This window comes from Ruditapes philippinarum, unplaced genomic scaffold (genome assembly GCF_026571515.1).
Source record: "Ruditapes philippinarum isolate M1 unplaced genomic scaffold, ASM2657151v2 ctg668_1_1_1_1, whole genome shotgun sequence".
NCBI classification, from domain to species: Eukaryota; Metazoa; Mollusca; class Bivalvia; order Venerida; family Veneridae; genus Ruditapes; species Ruditapes philippinarum.
The window spans coordinates 178,887-200,288 of record NW_026865876.1 but is presented as its reverse complement, the minus strand read 5'-3'; the positions used below and the strand labels follow the sequence as shown (position 1 = coordinate 200,288).

General features: G+C 33.6%; 1 protein-coding gene and 1 long non-coding RNA gene across 2 annotated transcripts; both read left to right on the top strand.

Annotated features, from left to right (window-relative positions):
• The first annotated feature begins 257 nt into the window (after positions 1–257).
• Positions 258–11,875, top strand: LOC132730624 (leucine-rich repeat serine/threonine-protein kinase 1-like). Its single transcript, XM_060716592.1, has 7 exons — positions 258–340; positions 1,449–1,559; positions 2,650–2,718; positions 5,334–5,579; positions 6,266–6,517; positions 8,537–8,659; positions 11,594–11,875. The coding sequence occupies exons 1-7, from the start codon at positions 290–292 to the stop codon at positions 11,858–11,860; spliced, it is 1,119 nt and encodes a 372-aa protein (XP_060572575.1). The 5' UTR covers positions 258–289; the 3' UTR covers positions 11,861–11,875.
• A 5,378-nt stretch (positions 11,876–17,253) lies between these two features.
• Positions 17,254–20,763, top strand: LOC132730622 (uncharacterized). The gene is made up of 3 exons (XR_009625781.1): positions 17,254–17,338; positions 18,860–18,951; positions 20,698–20,763. It is a non-coding gene; the product is annotated as an uncharacterized LOC132730622 (long non-coding RNA).
• The last annotated feature ends 639 nt before the right edge of the window (positions 20,764–21,402 follow it).

The following is a 21,402-nucleotide window of genomic DNA, read 5'->3' as shown; positions in this document are numbered from 1 at the left end:
CAATGTATTTTATAATAACCTTCCATTTTGATATGTGTGCAATTCTGTCTATTTTAAGGAGCTTGGGAGTTTTATGTTCTGGAGGATCAGAACCCCCACAGCTGGTCAGTATCCGGAGTGATGTAGATAACCAAACATGAAAATACTGCCAGTATTAACCCAGCTGATGTAGAGATAGAAGTGAAACATAGAGTGATGTGTACATTCTGGTAAAAAATGTATCCAAAAATGTACTGGAAGGTCTAGATGAAAATTATGTAAGGTGCATGATTCAGTGTCACCTAGTTTTATGCCAGGACAAGATGGGGTAACAAGGCTAATACATATAGCTCCAGATGCTGTAAGTATATTGCTCTTCTGAAACATGAAATGACATAACCAAAATTTGATATTTACAACAACAATATTTTCTATCACTGTATGTGTCTTTGTCTGTGTAATGAAATGAATAATTATGAAAGTGTTAAAGATTTCAAACCATTTTTTGGAGACATATTGATTTTGCAATTGCTGTCTGTCTGTATGTCCATCTGTTGGTCAGTACAAACACTGAGGTACTTGTGTGACTTGGAGAAAAATAGGTAACAGTACATTTTCTTTGATGCTATTTATTCTGTTTTTACTTGTGTGTCTTTTTTTTAGACCTTGTGTGACTAAATATGACTAAAAAGATCAAAAGAAAACTCACATAAGTACCATTTTGTAAATAAATCCTTCCACATTAAGCTTTTCTAGCTTTCACAGGTCAAATTGCTGGCAGGTTTTAAATAAAACTTCACAGGAGTAATCAGTACCATCCCTAGTTGCTGGCATGTTCCACTTCGCTAGACAAAATGGCCGCCAGAGCTTTAAATAAAAAATCTTGTCCAGTTCTCACAGGTCAAACTGCTGGTGGGATTTAAATGAAACGTCACATGAGTGATCAGAGTCATCGGTAGTTGTTCATATCGTCGGCACATTTCGTATCACTGCACAAAATGGTCGCCAGGGCTATAATGACTTTCACAGGTCAAACTGTTGGTGGGATTCCGACTTCACTTCATAGGAGTGACCATTACCATACCTAGTTGTGCGAGATATGTTTTTGTGACAAAAACTACTTCTAGTTTTATATAAATATTCGATAAATTTCTATTTCATCAAATAGCATTGACATGCTTACTTATATTTTTCACAATAACAAAACATCATGACTCTGTCAATTAGTGTCATGTTATATAACTGTGTCGTAATTATTATTTTTTTTACCATAACTGAGTTAAACCTTTTTTTTGGGGAAAATTTTACTATGGACAAGTATATCACATGAAATCAGGAATCTGGAGTAATATTAAAGAATTAAAATGATAATGTAAGTTGTATTTTGGTTTAGAATATTAGATTAAAAAGCAAACTTACAATACAGCAGAGACTCTCTTGTTTTATAAAGAGATGAAAATATTTTTCAGGTGTTTCAAGATTTAGATGAAACATTTGTTGTAGAAGATGACGCCATACAAGCTACTGATAAACTGGGTCAAGGTGCTTTTGGTACGGTGTCAAAGGGCATACTGAAAAGGGTAAGTAAATATATACACATACAATATATGCCATCATTTGATACTTTAAATAAGTTTATTTCTTAACTCTTAACCTGCTGAATTGTAGCTTAAAAACTCTTAACATTCTTATTTCAAGGGATTTAAAGATCAAAATACAAAAATTGAGCTAACAACAACATATAACATGGACTGCTGACCTGACTTGCTCTATAGTGGTGGCAAAGGCTAAATGCTTTCATTTCAAGCACATAATTTAAGAGATAAATGAATTTAAATGTTCTTGAAACAGTAACTGTTTAAAAAATTGTGCTTGATGTTTCTTAAGAAATGTATTGTGTTTTTTATGTTTCTTTAATATTAATATTAGGAAATGTGTTGTGTTTTTGGTGTTTCTTTAATATTAATATAAAGAAGTTGTTTTTTTATTCATTCTTTTTTTTTCATATATACTATTATACAATTATTGACTAGTGAACCATTGAATATGATGTGATACTCACCGGCAGATGACTTTCTGCCGGTGAATATCACATCATATTCAATGGCTCACTAGTCAGTAATTGTTTTATTATATGAAAAGGCTAAGAAATAAATAACAAAATCATGAAAAGTACATCCTTATATACATGTTCAAATTTTGCCTTGTTGAAGCGCGGGAAAAAAGATGCACATGTTAGACGTGCAACAACTACACGAACGCTGCGCATACAAAAATAATTCAAGTTTATACTCATCATTGCGGTGTAGCCTTTCAGTATAATAGTAAAGTAATGATATTTTAATTGAGAAATATAACATAAAGAACATAAAGCAACAATTAATTTTTAATAAACACGCATAATTAACAGTCTACTGTGTATGATCATTTAATATGAGTCTCAATTAGACTGGGAAAATCCAATTCACCCAGTGAATATGATTTTATAAAAAGTTCTGTTGACTACTGTTTGGACCAATGAGATTGCAGCTATATTTAGATCATATAATAAATAAAATTATAAATTAGTGATAAGTGTTAGATCCATCTGAACATCTGCTTTCACCAAAAATAATTTGTGTATATCAGCTTTCTTTTCTGTCAGTTTAAAATATTAAGAATATTTCACAGAGTGAGCATTTGGTGATAGATGTTGCTGTGAAAGTACTGTATGATCCTAACAATAAAGAACGCAGAAAGGTCAGTTTTTCTTCTTAAATCTTTTTTGTCAAATTAGAGAAATATCAGTAAATTTGTAAGATATTTATTAAAATTTGAAATATTGTATAAAATTTGTTGTATATACACTTTAAAGGGTTGGTTGCAGATGCTGTATTTCATATTATTATACCAAAAAAATATATATGGAATTGTCATTTTGGCTTATAATACACTTTGTTTAATGTGCCATAAATGCATGTCATATGAAGACTGGAAAGGCACTAATAACAAGGTGCACCTTGAGAGAGTAAAGTAGTGTTATTTTATATTAATGAACTTTTTGTCAGTATTATGAATTTGTGATACATGTTACTGAATGTATATATGTTAAAATATAGCCTTTTAAAATGAAATTACTATGGCCTGAGTGTCTACCATATAATACTTGTATAAACAATAATGAAAGGTTATTTCTAATTTATAATTGTAATACCAAATATGCAGCATCAGAGCAATTTACATACTTCTCTACACTGTGGTCCTCAGATTGTTTTCAAACTTGTTCTTGATGCAATAATTTTGATATTCAAGTTTGAAATTTTATGCCCCCTGGCATATAGTAGTTGAACTGACTGTCTGTACAAGGTAAACCTATAACAGCAAGTTGGATTTTTCTTAAGTTCTACCTGTACCAATGGCTTTATAATTTACACACTTACTAATCAATACAATTTACATGATCTGGGTAAGTTACATAACTATGGCTTCCATTTTGACCAAGTTATTACTCTTTTCAGTACTTTGAAAATGACTATGGTTAACCTAAATCGGCAAGTTGGATATATCTTAAGTTCTATCTATACTAATGGCTTAATAATTTCCACACTTACCTATCAATACAAAGTACAAGATATTGAGTCAGTTTGATCAAGGTCACCAGTGCGGAAAATTGATGTTTATCCTTTTGCCCATAGTTGACTTTCATGTTTGGTAAGAAGATATCTTGTATGGTCTTCTTCCTTTGAATAGAGTTAGAGGCCAGGTCTAGGTCAAGGGTGCTAAAAATAGATATTTACACATTGGCTTTTACAGCCTTTATTTATAGACTGGTGTTTTTTGGAAGAAACATATCTTGGATAGTCCAATGCTGGGAGGTCACTTGTGCTAACAATAGATTTTTTACACTTTTTTATACAGCCTTTGTATTACTTTTGTGCCCCCACTTTAGGAAGGAGCATTTAGATTTACCCTTGTCCGTTCTCTTTTGTGTCGCACATAGCTCAAAAAGTATTTGACCTAGAGTCATGAAACTTTATTGAAATGTTGATCAGCATGTGTAGTTGTGCACCTGGGTATTTTCGTGTGAAAATATTTAGTATTTTTTAGTTATTGTCCGTGACTTAGTAAAAATTTACAATTTTCAACTTGTGACGCACATATCTCAAAAATTATTTGACCTTGAGTCATGAAACCTTACAGGAATGTTGATCAGCATGTGTAACTGTTGGCATAAGCTAGATTCTTTTCACAAATTTAAAAGGTATTATTATAATTTCTGGAGGTTACGAACATGTCGTCCCACAGCATTTACATACCAGGATTATATCTTTTCATTTATATTTAAACAATAAAAATTTACGATTTTCAACTTGTGTTGCATGTTAAATTGATCTAGTGTCATGAACCTTTACAAGAATGTTGCTCAGCATGTAAAGTTGTGCACCTGGGGTTTCACTTGTGGATTTATTCTGTTTTGTCAGATTCATTGCCCTTGACTTAGTGGAAACAGTTCCATTTTGTTGTGTTATTTGTTCCTCGAGTGCTTGAGTTAGAATCAACCAACTTTACAGGAATAATTATCAACATCACTGTGAAGCTATGCACCTGGGGTTTTGCATGTGGATTTTTTTTAGTTTTGTTAAGAGTTATTGCCCTTGACTTAGTGTAAATTCGCAATTTTCAACTTGTTAATGCATAACTCAAAAAATAATGCATAACTCAAAAAATATTTGACCTGTAGGTCTGAAAGTTTACAAGAATGTTGGTAGCCATATACTTATTCACCTTGGGGTTTCCTTGTGGATTTTTATTCAGTATTTGTAAAGTTCTTCCCCTTGACATAGTAAAAGATTTTTAGTTTTCAACTTGTGGCACATGTAGCCAAAAAATATTTGACCTAAAGTCATAAGATTGACAAAACAGTGAAGTGTGGGGGCACCCGTGTCCTAAGGACACATTTCTAGTTTTTTTACTAATGTCTCATATTTACAAGGAACATACCTAAGGTGGTCCTTTAAGTTTGGATGGAGTTTGGATTCACTGGGTTCAAGGTATATAAATACATTTATATATATTTGATAAAGTTGAATATTTTTCAACTTCATCACAAGTCATAGCAATGACTTGCCAACTTATATTTTTCACAGTTGCAAAAAAGCCATGACTCTGTCAAGTTACTGTGTTTATAATTTTTGGGCATTTTTTCTTTCCATAACTGAGTGAATTGGTAAACATGTTTTTGTGACAAAAATCTGAGTCCAGGGCATTTGTGTTTATCAAACATATTCTTGTTAGAGTTTGTATTGTTCAACAGTATACTTCATATGGTTTTAACGCCAAAGATATTTTAAGATAATGTTTGTTGGTCCTTGCAGACTAATCAGACAAGTCAGATTTGCCTAGAGACAATATGTGCAGCATATACCACAGCGAGGCAGGAAGTAAGCATCCTGCAGACAGTAGAACATCCACATATTGTACCACTTCTTGGTCTCTCCAGGCGTCCTCTTGCCCTTATACTTGCACTTGCACCTCTTGGTTCTCTCCATAGCATATTTGAGGATAGACATAAAGATGGGCTTCGTCTTCCTGTTTGGGTAATAAGACAGGTTGTTATTCAGGTGGGTACTCCTTTATTTACATTCATGCATATTCTCACAGCTTTGTCTGTTCATCTGTCTGCACCCAGAAATAGATGTTTAGGTTGCTATGGGAATGATAGGTAACAGTAAATTTTCTTTATTGCTATACCTGCAGTTTTCAGCTAGCTTTGTCTAAATAATCAACTATCAATAAAATATACTTATGGTATTAATTGTGAGATTACAAACAATTATTATGCAAGATGCAGAACAATTATAAGCTTATAATTGGATATGTTCCATGTATTACTTGAGACACATTCTTTAAAAGAATGATTGTTATGTTTCACTTTACAGTGACATTAATTGAGTATTCATGTTAACAAAAAGTACACTAACTGTATACTCTTTATAGTGGCATCCATGGTCGAGCGGATAAGGTCATTGACTTCAAACCACTTGCCCCTTACAGCTTTGGTTTTGGATCCAACCAAGGACTTTGGATTATTTCATGTGAGGAAGCTTTTGAATTAGCTTACACAACATTGGTGGTTTTACTTAGGTGCCCGTTACGGCTTGAAATTATGCACAAAGCATGCCAGTACAGCTAGAAAGTGGCAATATGACCTTTACTGTGATGGTGCAATGTAAAACTAAACCAAAAAATGAAAGTATTCTATGTATTTTGATATTATGTTATCATTAAAGGCATATTTTTTCCCTAGGTTGCAGATGCTTTAGATTATATCCACAGTCGCAATATAATATATCGAGATCTCAAATCTGACAACGTTCTTGCCTGGAATCTACCAGGACCAAATGATCTTGACCCTAGACAACCCGTTCTTGTGAAATTAGCAGACTATGGCATAAGTAAGTCTGTGTTGCCAGGGGGAACTAAAGGTTTTGGTGGAACGCCACCTTTTATAGCGCCGGAGATATTGATGCGTACTGGAAGAGACACTTATACAGAAAAGGTATGATAAGTTTATACATATTTTATATATATATCAATTATCAGCTCTATTGTATATATTAATATATATACTCAAATTATCAGCTGTATTCAAAGAATAGGGAGAGCTATTGTACTCACTTAGATATCGGTGTTGCACTTTGGTTAAGTTTTTGTGTGCAAGATGGTATCTCTAAATCTACCAAAGGGAATTGGTTGAAACTTCACAAACTTATTTAAGAGCATAAAAGGAGTTCACTGTCAAAGGCCTATAACTCTTACCTAGATTTTGAGAGAATTATGGCTTTTTTGGAACTTAAACAATTCTAAATTATTTGGCTCTTGTTTAACTCTCAAGCTCTAAGAATTGTTGAGCATGCTGTGCTACTGACACCACTTGTTCTACATTAATTACCTGTATCAAGAGAAATAAATACAGAATATCATTGCTGGGTTTTTACAGGAATATTTTGATCTTGTATTTGCCTCTCATGGATTTTACTAGAACATATTTCATTGGGAGATACAGTACTTTGTGAGATCCTCTTCAAATAGACTCCACTTAAGTCAAGTACTGTACTGATCAAGATACTCTTATAATAACCCTATTATTATAGTCAAATATAATTCATATCTGGACTAATTAGATTCAGTAAATTTTATAATATTCGATCACTACACTTTAACCCTATAATTGTGTTTCTCAGTTATATACTTTGAATAAATGACTAAATGACATAACACAAAGTCATTCAAATGTACTTATATCTCAAAAACATGTCATTTGTAACTTAAAGATGTGTTTGCTGTAAGAGCTAATTTGCATGACACTTTTAATTTTGCAGACATTTGGTCATAAGAAGAGAAATCAAATTCATTTTTACTGGACTCCTAAAGTTCATAATACTAAAAAGCTTCAATTAAATGATATGTATCATCATAGGTGATAACATTTCAACACATCTGCTTGTTAATCCCCTTCTGCAAAATTATAGGAATGGCCTCAGTCTGTCTGTTCGTCCGTAACACTTTCATGTCTGCTCCATAACTTTTAAACCGCTAAAAGAATTTGGAAATAACTAAACTTAAGTGATCACCATTATCAGGCATGTGCAGAGTGCAATAATTGAGTTGCTATACCCAAGGTCAAGGTCACACTTAAAGGTCCAATGTTAAAACATCTATAATTCATGTCTATAACTTATTGACATGATTCAAAGGTTTTAAAATTACTTGGCACAAATGATACCCACCATGACACAATCTGCAAAGCGCAACATCTAGGTTGCTACCCCCAAGGTACATCCAGGTTGCTACCCTCAAGGTCAAGGTCACACTTAAAGGTGAAATTATATTGTCCACATTTTCCTGTCAACTCAATTACTTTTAAACTACTAATAAGTTTTTAAAATGACTTTGCACAAATGTTTACCATAATGACCTGATGTGTGGAGCCCAATATTCAGGTCACAGCCCCCAAGGTCTAGGTCACACATAGAGGTCAAATGCTTAAAGACAACAATTTTGTGTCCTCTTCATAACTTTTAAACTTCTGAAATTTTTTAATTATATTGTCGCTGATAATCACCATCATCACCTACAGAGGGCAACAATCAGGTGGCTACCCCCATGGTCAAGGTTATAACATAACCATCAGTCTTGTAATTTTCACCTGAATGATTTGTAAAACATGAAAACTGTAACAAATAATACATTATACTCACAATCAAAGTATTATAAGTTAAAACAGGACATATCACTAAATCCAATGGAACAGCAATTTTGCCTAAACTTTAATGTCTTAAATAACCCATGGTTACCAAGACTTTGCAAATGTATTTACCTTCTAAATATGGAAGATAATTGGTCAATACCTGAAACAGACTTTCGTGATGAGCAAATGTGCTTATGATATGCATTGCACAACAAGAAGTACACATTCATGTCTGCTGCGGAAGGGGATTTATCTGTCCTTCAGACTGCCTTGTTAGTACTGTTTTTGCATTTAATCATCTGTAATATTTTTGTTTCAATGATTCAGGTTGACATATTTTCATTTGGGATGTTCATGTTTGAATTGTTAACATGTCGGCAGCCATTGACAGAGATAAACAATATCAATGTACATGTAGTACATGGAGGACGACCTACACTGAAGACAGAGGTAAAGTATTTCCATTCTATCTTTAATAGATCACTATTGAACCTGTATAATTATACTGCCTGGGTCACTATTGAACCTGTATAATTATACTGCCTGGGTCACTATTTAACCTGTATAATTATACAGCCTGGGTCACTATTTAACCTGTATAACTATACTGCCTAGATCACTGTTGAACCTGTATAATTATACTGCCTAGATCACTAGTGAACCTGTATAATTATACTGCCTAGATCACTATTGAACCTGTATAATTATACTGCCTGGATCACTATTGAACCTGTATAATTATACTGCCTGGGTAACTATTGAACCTGTATAATTATACTGCCTAGATCACTAGTGAACCTGTATAATTATACTGCCTAGATCACTATTGAACCTGTATAATTATACTGCCTGGGTCACTATTGAACCTGTATAATTATACTGCCTGGGTAACTATTGAACCTGGATAGTTATACTGCCTGGGTCACTATTGAACCTGTATAATTATACTGCCTGGGTCACTATTGAACCTGTATAATTATACTGCCTGGGTCACTATTGAACCTGTATAATTATACTGCCTGGGTCATTATAGAACCTGTATAATTATACTGCCTGGGTCACTATTGAACCTGTATAATTATACTGCCTGGGTCACTGTTGAACCTGGATAATTATACTGCCTGGGTAACTATTGAACCTGTATAATTATACTGCCTGGGTCACTATTGAACCTGTATAGTTATACTGCCTGGGTCACTATTGAACCTGTATAATTATACTGCCTGGATCACTATTGAACCTGTATAATTATACTGCCTGGGTCACTATTGAACCTGTATAATTATACTGCCTGGGTCACTATAGAACCTGGATAATTATACTGCCTGGGTCACTATTGAACCTGTATAATTATACTGCCTGGGTCACTATTGAACCTGTATAGTTATACTGCCTGGGTCACTATTGAACCTGGATAATTATACTGCCTGGGTCACTATTGAACCTGTATAATTATACTGCCTGGGTCACTGTTGAACCTGTATAATTATACTGCCTGGGTCACTATTGAACCTGTATAATTATACTGCCTGGGTCACTGTTGAACCTGTATAATTATACTGCCTGGGTCACTATTGAACCTGTATAATTATACTGCCTGGGTCACTGTTGAACCTGTATAATTATACTGCCTGGGTCACTATTGAACCTGTATAATTATACTGCCTGGATCACTGTTGAACCTGTATAATTATACTGCCTAGATCACTATTGAACCTGTATAATTATACTGCCTGGATCACTATTAAACCTGTATAATTATACTGCCTGGATCACTATTGAACCTGTATAATTATACTGCCTGGGTCACTATTGAACCTGTATAATTATACTGCCTGGGTCACTATTGAACCTGTATAATTATACTGCCTGGGTCACTATTGAACCTGTATAGTTATACTGCCTGGGTCACTTTTGAACCTGTATAATTATACTGCCTGGATCACTATCGAACCTGTATAATTATACTGCCTGGGTTACTATAGAACCTGTATAATTATACTGCCTGGGTCACTATTGAACCTGTATAGTTATACTGCCTGGGTCACTATTGAACCTGTATAATTATACTGCCTGGGTCACTATAGAACCTGTATAATTATACTGCCTGGGTCACTATTGAACCTGTATAGTTATACTGCCTGGGTCACTATTAAACCTGTATAATTATACTGCCTGGGTCACTATTGAACCTGTATAATTATACTGCCTGGGTCACTATTGAACCTGTATAGTTATACTGCCTGGGTCACTATTGAACCTGTATAATTATACTGCCTGGATCACTATCGAACCTGTATAATTATACTGCCTGGGTCACTATAGAACCTGTATAAATTATACTGCCTGGGTCACTATCGAACCTGTATAGTTATACTGCCGGGGTCACTATTGAACCTGTATAATTATACTGCCTGGATCACTATCGAACCTGTATAATTATACTGCCTGGGTCATTATAGAACCTGTATAATTATACTGCCTGGGTCACTATTTAACCTGTATAATTATACTGCCTGGGTCACTATTGAACCTGTATAACTATACTGCCTGGGTAACTATTTAACCTGTAAAATTATACTGCCTGGGTCACTATTAAACCTGTATAATTATACTGCCTGGGTCACTATTAAACCTGTATAACTACACTGCCTGGGAGGTTTGTATGGATTACAGCAATGTAGAAGATGGATGCTGATTTTCCACTTTGTATTCATGTATAAATTTATAAAACCTATACATTTGTGGAAGAAAAGAACAAAGTAAGTTTAGTTTAAACAATATTTTATTTCAATCAAACATGTATACACTGCTTTCAACCAAATAACAGTCTGCTATGAAAAGAGTCAATAGCTTAGGAGTCATGACCTTTATCAATAGAGATGGTAGCTTTGCAGGGGTATTTATGAAATAATTTGAGCATTATGATACACACCATGAATATTATGATGATTTTAAATCATGAATGTTTTTATGTTTTCAGAAATAGGTAATGCTTGATTAAAAAAACTGTAACTGTATTTCAAGGTTTAATACAGCTATGCAGTACAGTAAAGTAAAGTTAAATACTTTTACTTTGAATTAATTATTGCACTTTGGCCTTTGTATCTGAAAATTTGATCTTCTTTCATTTGACAGGCTGAAATTTGGCCTTGAGCACCAAATTCATTAGACTCAAATGCATTATGGCAAAGTTCAATTGTATAGAAACAAAAAAAAATCTTCTGTTCCTACCCTACTATTTAGTGTTGTATTAATGTGGTCACAAATGCAATCTTGTTCATACATGGTTGGATGATAACTTGGTATTAAGATATTCTTAATGTTGAACATTTGAACATTATTTTATATTTTAAAATGTCTCATACTTGAATATATTTACAGGAAGCCTTCTTACCTTCTCATATGTTAGACCTGATGAGTATTTGTTGGGATCAAGACCCTCATAACCGTCCATCTGCTGCACATATACGTATGATAGCCAGTAGTCCACAATTCTGTCACCTTAGTGATGCTATTACCATGGAAACAAAATCAGATGTACTATCTGCATGCTCTGTATTTGTAGAAAACATGGGCTTTTCAGAAACTAGTGTTCATAGTAAGTCATTAATAATTATAAATGGTATACTTCTTTATTTAATTAGTTAGATGTATGTACACAGTTTAACAGTAAGTTGCCAATATTTTTTTTTTAACTAGTTGCCAATATTTTTTTTAACTAAGTTCAACAAGTTTGTTGATAGTTCTAAGTGTAGCTCATTAGTTATGCACAGTAGGTTAAGAGATGTGTTTAACAAATAAGTAGTTTATTCTTAGTTTGACAGTTGATCATCTACACTAAGTTTAGTAAATAAAAAGTCTCAACTTAGTTAAGCAAGTCAACCATCAATATTAAATTTTATCAAGTTGGTCATCAAAGTTTACCAAATAAAAATAGTCTATACTTAGTAAGTGATATACACTAAGTTGAGCAAGCCAGACATCTATACTAAGTTGAGCAGGCCAGTTATCTATACTAAGTTGAACAAGTCAGTTGTCTATACTAAGTTGAGCAAGTCAGTCATCTATACTAAGTTTAGTTAGTAAGTCATCTATATTAAGTTTAGTAAGTAAGTGATCTATACTAAGTTGAGCAAGTCAGTCATCTATACTAAGTTGAGCAAGCCAGACATCTATACTAAGTTGAGCAAGTCAGTCATCTATACTAAGTTTAGTAAGTAAGTCATCTATACTAAGTTGAGCAAGTCAGTCATCTATACTAAGTTGAGCAAGTCAGTCATCTATACTAAGTTTAGCAAGTAAGTGATCTATACTAAGTTGAGCAAGTCAGTCATCTATACTAAGTTTAGTAAGTAAGTGATCTATACTAAGTTTAGTAAGAAAGTAAGTGATCTATACTAAGTTGAGCAAGTCAGTCATCTATACTAAGTTGAGCAAGCTAGACATCTGTACAGGGGCGTCCGTGGCCGAGTGGTTAAGGTCGTTGACTTCAAACCACTTGCCCCTCACCTCTGTGGGTTCGAATCCCGACAGGGACTTTGGATTCTTTCATGTGAGGAAGCTATCCAGCTAGCTTACGGAACGTCGGTGGTTCTACTCAGGTACCCGTTCGTGCCTGAAATAATGCACGAAAGGGCACCTGAGGTCTTCCTCAACCAGTAAAGCTGGAACGTCACGATATGACCTATACTGTGTCGATGTGACGTAAAACACAAAACAAAGAAGAAAAAAAGACATCTGTACTAAGTTTAGTAAGTAAGTCATCTATACTAAGTTTAGTAAGTAAGTGATCTGTGCTAAGTTGAGCATTTCAGTCATCTATACTAAGTTGAGCAAGCCAGTCATCTATACTAAGTTTAGTAATTAAGTCATCTATACTAAGTTTAGTAAGTAAGTGATCTTAACTAAGTTGAGCAAGTCAGTCATCTATACTAAAGTTAGTAAGTAAGTCATCTATACTAAGTTGAGCAGGTCAGTCATCTATACTAAGTTGAGCAGGCCAGTCGTCTATTCTAAGTTGAGCAAGTAAGTCATCTATACTAAGTTGAGCAAGTCAGTCATCTATACTAAGTTGAGCAAGTCAGTCATCTATACTAAGTTGAGCAAGCCAGTCATCTATACTAAGTTTAGTAAGTAAGTGATCTATACTAAGTTGAGCAAGTCAGTCATCTATACTAAGTTGAGCAAGTAAGTCATCTATACTAAGTTTAGTAAGTAAGTCATCTACACTAAGTTGAGCAAGTCAGTCATCTATACTAAGTTGAGCAAGTAAGTCATCTATACTAAGTTTAATAAGTAAGTCATCTATACTAAGTTGAGCAAGTCAGTCATCGTTACTAAGTTTAGTAAATAAGTGATATATACTAAGTTTAGCAAGTTAATCATCTACATGTATAATCAATTCAGCAAGTCAGTCATCTATTGGACCATTATCAAGATTTTTCAAATTAAAGCCCTGGGGTGAAATTGGGTCTCTCCCGGGGGTAATGTGTTTTTCTTATATGTATATATTAAAAATGTTCTTAATCTTTTTCTTCAAAACTACAAGGGCTAAGCTTAGATATTTGGCATGAAACATTGTCTAGTGAACCTCTTTTAACGTCATCATGTCTCCCAAAAGTTTGACTGCATTCAGCTAGTCGGGCTTTCACAGGTTACACTGCTGTTGGTATTTCACAGGAGTGATCAGTAATGACAATAACATAATAATAAAAACTTTATTTAAAGAGGCAACATAGTTAGGCATGCCCAGTCTTTCCTATGAGCCTTGTTCATATATACAATGTACATAATATAAACATTTACAAACAGAAGGTATAGTAAACAACAACAAAATTACATGTAGTTAAGAAACGTTTAAAATGACAATCTGGAGAAAAAACTTAGCATAAGAATATAAACATTGAATGTAAGATATACATTTATCATTTTATAATACAACTTGATGTGTTTTATTCCCATCAGAGACCCACCATTTCAGATAGTTATTTTTGAATGACTGTAAATTTGTGGAATTTTTTATATCTTACGGAAGAGAATTCCAAAGTTTTGACCCTGAATATGAAAAGATTTTCTGCAGAACTCCAAGTTGTTTTTGTACATATGATCTTAATTGTGTATGTTCTGTATTAGTAAAAAGATTTTGCATATAATCAGGGAGAAGATTGTTAAAGGACTTGCACACTTAACGGACTTTCACACTAAAATAGCTTTTTTATGATTTACTCTTTCAGAAAATTTCATCCAGTTTAATTCAGAAAATAAATCATTGGTGGATGCATCAAAATCTTTGTCTAATATTATTCATGCTGCCCGTTTCTGAAAATTTATACAGGTTATTTTAGAGTTCCTTACTGCAATTTCCCCTAATAGTGCAACAAAAGTCTAAATGGGGAAGAATGTATGCATTAACTTTAAAGAAAATTTTCCCAACATGAACATTTAGAAATTGTTTTATTACCATACCTAGTTGTGCATATTGCCTGCACATTCTGCTTCGCTGCACAAAATAGTCGCCAGAGCCATAAATAAATAAACATGTCTGGCTTTCACAGGTCAAACTTTTGGTGGGATTTCAATGAAATTTCACATGAATGATCAATACAATCCTTAGTTGTGCATATAGCTGGCAGGTTTGGTTTCGCTGCACAAAATGGCTGACAGAGGTATAAAAACTGCTGGTGGGATTTCAACATGACTTTACAGGAGTGATCAGTACCATACCTAGTTGTGCATACCGCAGGCACGTTTCGCTTCACTGTACAAAATGGCCGCCAGAGTGATTAATAGAAAATTACTTCTTCTAATGCCAATCTGTAAAAGCCGGTTTGATTGCATGGCTAAAAATAGCTTTCTTGGGAAATCCGAATTATAAAGGCGAAACATATACGGTAGTCATCAGATTGACTAGTAAGAAATAAGTAGATCTGACCTTTAGTCTGATTGGGATATAGTCTTAAGGTCATGACCTCAAGGAAGAGAAATGTTTGCTTTTCAGAGATATTTATAAAATAATTTGAGCACATTATATGGACATTATGATTCACAGCATGTATATAATGATGATTTTAAATTGTAAATGTTTTTTTTATGTTTTGAGAAATAGTTAATTAATTGAAAAGATAGTATTTAAGAAAATCCATTATTGTACTATTTGACATGCTGAAATTTGATCTTGACCCCCAAATTCATTAGACACTACTGCATTATGGTAAAGTTCAATGGTATAGAAACACAAAAATGCCTACTTCTGTTCCTAATATTTATTGTGGTTGCAAAGCATTTTTTCACAAATGCAATCTTGTTTTGTTTTTTTAGCTCACCTGTCACAAAGTGACAGGGTGAGCTTTTGTGATCGCTTTTCGTCCGTCGTCCGTCCGTCGTCCGTAAACTTTTACTTTAAATGACATCTCCTCATAAACCACAAGGCAAATTTCATCCAAACTTCACAGGAATGTTCCTTTGGTGGTCACCTTTAAAAATTGTTCAAAGAATTGAATTCCATGCAGAACTCTGGTTGCCATGGCAACCGAAAGAAAAAACTTTAAATATCTTCTTTTAAAAAACCATAAGAGCTAGAGCTTAGATATTTGGCATGAAACATCTTCTAGTGAGTGTCTACCAAGTTTGTTCAAATAAAAGCCCTGGGGTCAAAATTGGCCCCGCCCCGGGGGGTCATTCATTTTCCCTATATGCATATAGCTAAAAACTTAAAAAATCTTCTTTTAAAGAACTCAAAGAAGCTATGGCTAAGATATTGAGCATCAAACATGTTCTAATAGTGTCTACCAAGTTTGTTCAAAGAAAAGCCCTGGGGTCAAAATTGGCCCACCCCAGGGGGTCATTGATTTCCCTATATGCATATAGTAAAAACTTAAAAAATCTTCTTTTAAAGAACCAAAAGAGTTAGAGCTAAGATATTTTAGCATGAAACATGTTCTAATAAGTGTCACCAAGTTTTGTTCAAATAAAAGCCCTGGGGTCAAAATTGACCCCGTCCCGGGGGTCATTGATTTTCCCTATATATGCATATAGTAAAAAACTTAAAAAAATCTTCTTTTAAAGAACTCAAAGAGCTATGGTTAAGATATTTAGCATCAAACATGTTCTAATAGGTGTCTACCAAGTTTGTTCAAATAAAAGCCCTGGGGTCAAAATTGGCCCCGCCCCGGGGGTTATTTGATTTTCCTTATATGTGTATAGCAAAAAACTTAAAAAATTCTTTTTTTGAAAAAAACCCAAATAGCTTAGATATAAGATATTAAGCATGAAACATCTTTTAGTGAGTGTCTACAAAGTTTGTTCAAATAAAAGCCCTGGTCAAAATTGGCCCGCCCCGGGGTCGTTGATTTTCCTTATATGTGTATAGCAAAAACTTAAAAATCTTCTTTGAAAAAACCCAAATAGCTAGAGTTTAGATATTAAGCATGAAAAACATATTCTATAAGTGTCTACAAAGTTTGTTCAAATAAAAACCCTGGGTCAAAAACTGGCCCGCCCCCAGGCGGTGTTCATTGTTTTTAACTATATTGTTATAAAAAAAAAAAATCTTCTTTTAAATAGCCAATGAGCTAGAGCTTTCGATGTTTAGCATGAATCATCTTCTTATGGGTGCTACCAATTTGTTGCAAATAAAAGCCCTTTGGTTAAATTTGGCCCTCGCAACGTTTGGGGGGGGGGGGTGGGTTGGGGGGGCCTATATACAGGTGAGCGACCTTAGGGCCATATGGCCCTCTTGTTAATTTAGTATGTTATGAATTTCTTTCTTTTAATTGTATCTTAATGTAAATTTTTAATTATGATATAAAGACTTGAAGGTCAAATTTCACCAGTTTTACAAGCTATAATTTGTAATCAACTCCTCATTGTTTATTGTACTGTTAAATGAATGTCATTTACTCCATTTCACCAGTTTTACAAGCTATAATTTGTAATCAACTCCTCATTGTTTTTTACTGTTAAAAGAATTCATTTTCTCCACAGGAGAAAAAAAAAAAAAAAAAAAAAAAAAAAAAATCAAATACCACAAAAAAACCAAAAAAAATTTTTGGGTGTGACATCAGAGAACAAATTGTACATGTTAAAATACTCTCTTTTAACACCTGTAATAAATGTATATCATACCAGGTTAGTTGTTTATATTGTGACAGTGTATTAATTTCAGAAACTTAAGATCATAAGTTTTAAGTCTAGCTGAAGTCTTTCATGGCACGGACATATTGCAAGCTGTCATCTAATGGACTTTTGTGTGCGTAAAATTACATCATTTATGCTAGGTACTTTGCTTTACTTTGCTTAAGAAAATAGTACAAGGCAACCATGCCTATTATAAATTTATTATCCCCCGCCGATGGAATCGGGAGGGGGATATTGTTTTGGCGTTGTCCGTCCGTCCGTCAATCAGTCTGTCTGAATTTCGTTTCCGCTCCAGTTCTCTGCAACTACTGGCTGGAATTCAACGAAACTTTATGGGAATCCTCAATATCAAGAGGAGATGGGCATATCATCAGCTTGTTCCAGTCAGACCTTTTAACTCAGAGTTATGGCCCTTGATTAGTTATGCAGTCTGCATATAGAGCAGAAATCGTTTCCCCGCTACATCTCTGCAACTACAGGCTGGAATTCAATGAAACATTATGGGAACCTTTAATACCAAGAGGAGATGGGCATATCGTCGCCTTGTTCTGGTCAGACACTTTTACTTAGAGTTAATAAATCATTTCCACGCTACTTCTCTGCAAGCACTGGCTGGAATTCAACGAAACTTTATGGGAATCATCAATAACAAAAGGAGATGGGCATATTGTCGGGTTGTTCCAGTCAGACCTTTTAACTCAGAGTTATGGCCCTTGATTAGTTATGCAGTATGCATATAAAGCAATAATCATTTCTGCGCTACTTCTCTGCAACTTCTGGCTGGAATTCAATGAAACTTTAGAAGAACCTTCAATACCAAGAGAAGATGAGCATATCGTCCCCTTGTTCTGGTCAGACACTAACTCAGTTATGGCCCTTGATTAGTTATACAGTATGCATATAGAGCAATAATTGTTTCCACGCTACTTCTCTGCAACAACTGGCTGGAATTCAATTAAACTTTATGGGAACCATTAATACCAAAATGAGATGTGCATAATTTGTTGCCTTGTTCAGACCAGACCCTTCATTACAGAGTTATGGCCCTTGATTAGTTATGCAGTATGGCCCTTGATTAGTTATGTAGTATGCATATAGAGCAATATTGCTATTTCTTTGCAACTGCTGTATTGATTTCAACAAAACTTTATGGGAACCATAGATACAAAAAGGCAATTTACATCTCATTGCCATGTCCAGATCTTACTATTTAACACCAAGTTAATTAAGGCTCTGTTATTGCCCTGAATATTTATTATGTACTAAGAATATTACTGTTTATGCCATGATAAATATATATATATAAAGCTTTATGTCTACAGTTGTTGTGTTATTAATAACCAGTACCTGGCCGGGGGATATAAATTCAATGAATTTGCTTGTTTTCTTCTTTTTTGTTTAAAAATGGTTCATCTGTCAGACAGTGTTATGGATGTAAATGTTTATAATCTTTTAAAGTTGAAGCTTAAACATTATATTTGACCTCTTTATTTATTTTTTGTTTTATTTAAGGAAATAAAACCTGATACTAAGATGTTGGCTGTAAGCAGCATAGAAAAAAATATATGGTGTTTGGATGAAAATGGAACTATATTGATTTACAGGTATTTCACTATCTATATCTAACCAGCTATCACCTAGTAACTATGGTGATAAGTAGCTATAAATAGTTTGTTGCTCTCGTTTAAAAGACGATTTAATATAGAAGTTAAAAGATATGAAAAGGCCAGTTAGTGTGAAATATATTGAAAGGCTGTGATGGAGTAGTATCCAGGATACCGGACAGCAATTGGAAACCCATGGTCCGAGTCATGGCTGCACAATGTCATGGCAAAATATTTAAATGATTTGTATGCTCTCTCAAAAATTAGTTTAATGCATGGTGTGCATCTACAATATAAATATGTAAAAAAACACCTTTCTGGAAATAAAAAATTCTTGCTTAAGTTTATTTTGTTAGGGCTTTCAATATTTAATGACATGTGTGACAAACCTTTGTGTATGGGAGGAGTTTTGAAATAATTTCTCTGATAGAATCCCCCTTGTTTCATATGAGTCTTCACAAGTGTAAGATTTCATTTTTAGCTCGACTATACGAAGTATATGGAGAGCTGTCCCACTCGCTTCGGCGTCCGCGTCCAGATTAAAGTTTTGGTGCAGTAAAATATTTTTCACTATAACTTTATCATTTCTTAAGGTATCAACTTCAAACTTCAAATATATGTTCCTTATCATCAACCACATCTTATGTGACAAGGTTCATAACTCTAGCACCAATATTTTCAGATTTATCTCCCCTTGAACTTAGAATTTTCCTTAAAAAATACTATTTTTTACTGTTACTTCTTTATTTCTGAAGGGATTAACCTCATACTTCAAATAAATGTACCTTATCATCATCCCCATCTTATGTGACAATGTTCATTACTCTAGCACCAATATTTTCAGATTTATCTCCCCTTGAACTTAGAATTTTCCTCAAAAAATACTTTTTTTTACTGTTTTACTTCTTTATTTTCTTAAGTGATCAACCTCATACTTCAAATATATGTACCTTATCATCATCCCCATCTTATGTGGTAAGGTTCATACTCTAGCACCAATATTTTCAGATTTATCTCCCTTGAACTTAGAAATTTTCCTCAAAAATACTATTTTTACTGTTACTTATTTATTTCTTAAAGGTATGAACTTCATACTTCAAATATATGTACCTTATCATCATTCCACATCTTATGTGACAAGGTTCATAAACTCTGGCACCAATATTTGCCTAAGAATTATCTCCCCAAAACTTAATATTTTTTTACTTAGAAAAATGTTATTTTTTACTATGACTTTTTAGTTAAAGGTATCTACCTCAAACTTCAAATACTTGATTACCTTATCATCAATTACATTTTATGCGACAATGTTCAAACTCTTGAAGCAATTTATTTACAGATTTATCTCTCTTTAACTTAGGATTTTCTTTTAAGAAATACTATAACTTCTTTACTTTTTTAAGGTATCTACTTCAAACTTTAAATAAAAATATATTTCTTATCATTACACACATGTTGTTTGTGACAAGGTTCATAACTCTAAGCGTTACTATTTCTAGAATATAATTCCCCTTGATCTTGGAATTATGTTTACAAAAATGTTGTATTTTTTTACTATAACAAAAATAATATTAATTATACATAATTTGAATTTTTCTTTCATAGTTTTGTCCTCCTTACTGCGTCCAGTATTTTATTAGTCGAGCTTCGCTGTCTCCTGTGACAGCTCTTGTTGTGATTACTATTCACAATGCTTATGAACCTTCAGACTAAGACATTTAATTATGAGTGTTGGTATAATTTTAGCCCATCAAAGATTGAGAAAATTGATGAGTTTTGTTTATTGGTGAATACAATAGATGTTGTACACTCCTTTTGGGCATACCATAGTGACCCAAGGGGGATAGTTGGGTTTTCCTACTGAAAGAGGTTTAAAAAAATTTCCCCCACCAAACTTCTGTTTCAAAGAGAATTTTTACAGTCATGGATCAAATTCAGGGCCCAAACAGTGTAACAGGGGGCTGTTACTTTTCAAAACGTTTTTTTCTTCAGGAGAAAGGGGAGGGTTTTATATTTTTTTATCTGCTTCCCAGGAAATATAAGAAAAGGTCTCCGTCTTTTGCGTTCATGCCGAGCATTTTTCCCCCCAAAATTTTTTCTAGGTTTTAAAAAAAACTTTTAAACAAAGACAAAGATTCTTTTGGGAAATTTCATTGTGCAAATTTCAATAACTTACCTTTTCTATTAATTTTGAGCTATTTCCCTTTCAGATTTACTTGGAAATTTTTTTTATCTTAGCATAACTCCAAATGTACTTGAGTGATTTTCTTCAGACTTATTACACTGACATAAATAAAACAAAATAAATAAATCAAATATATGTTACTGAAAAGTTATGCTCACCTCCTCTCCATTACCTTATCCTTATCTAGGGTGTAAATGATTTTGCTTATATGTAATACTATATAGTAAAAACTTAAAAAATCATCTTCTCTGAATTGACAAAGGCTA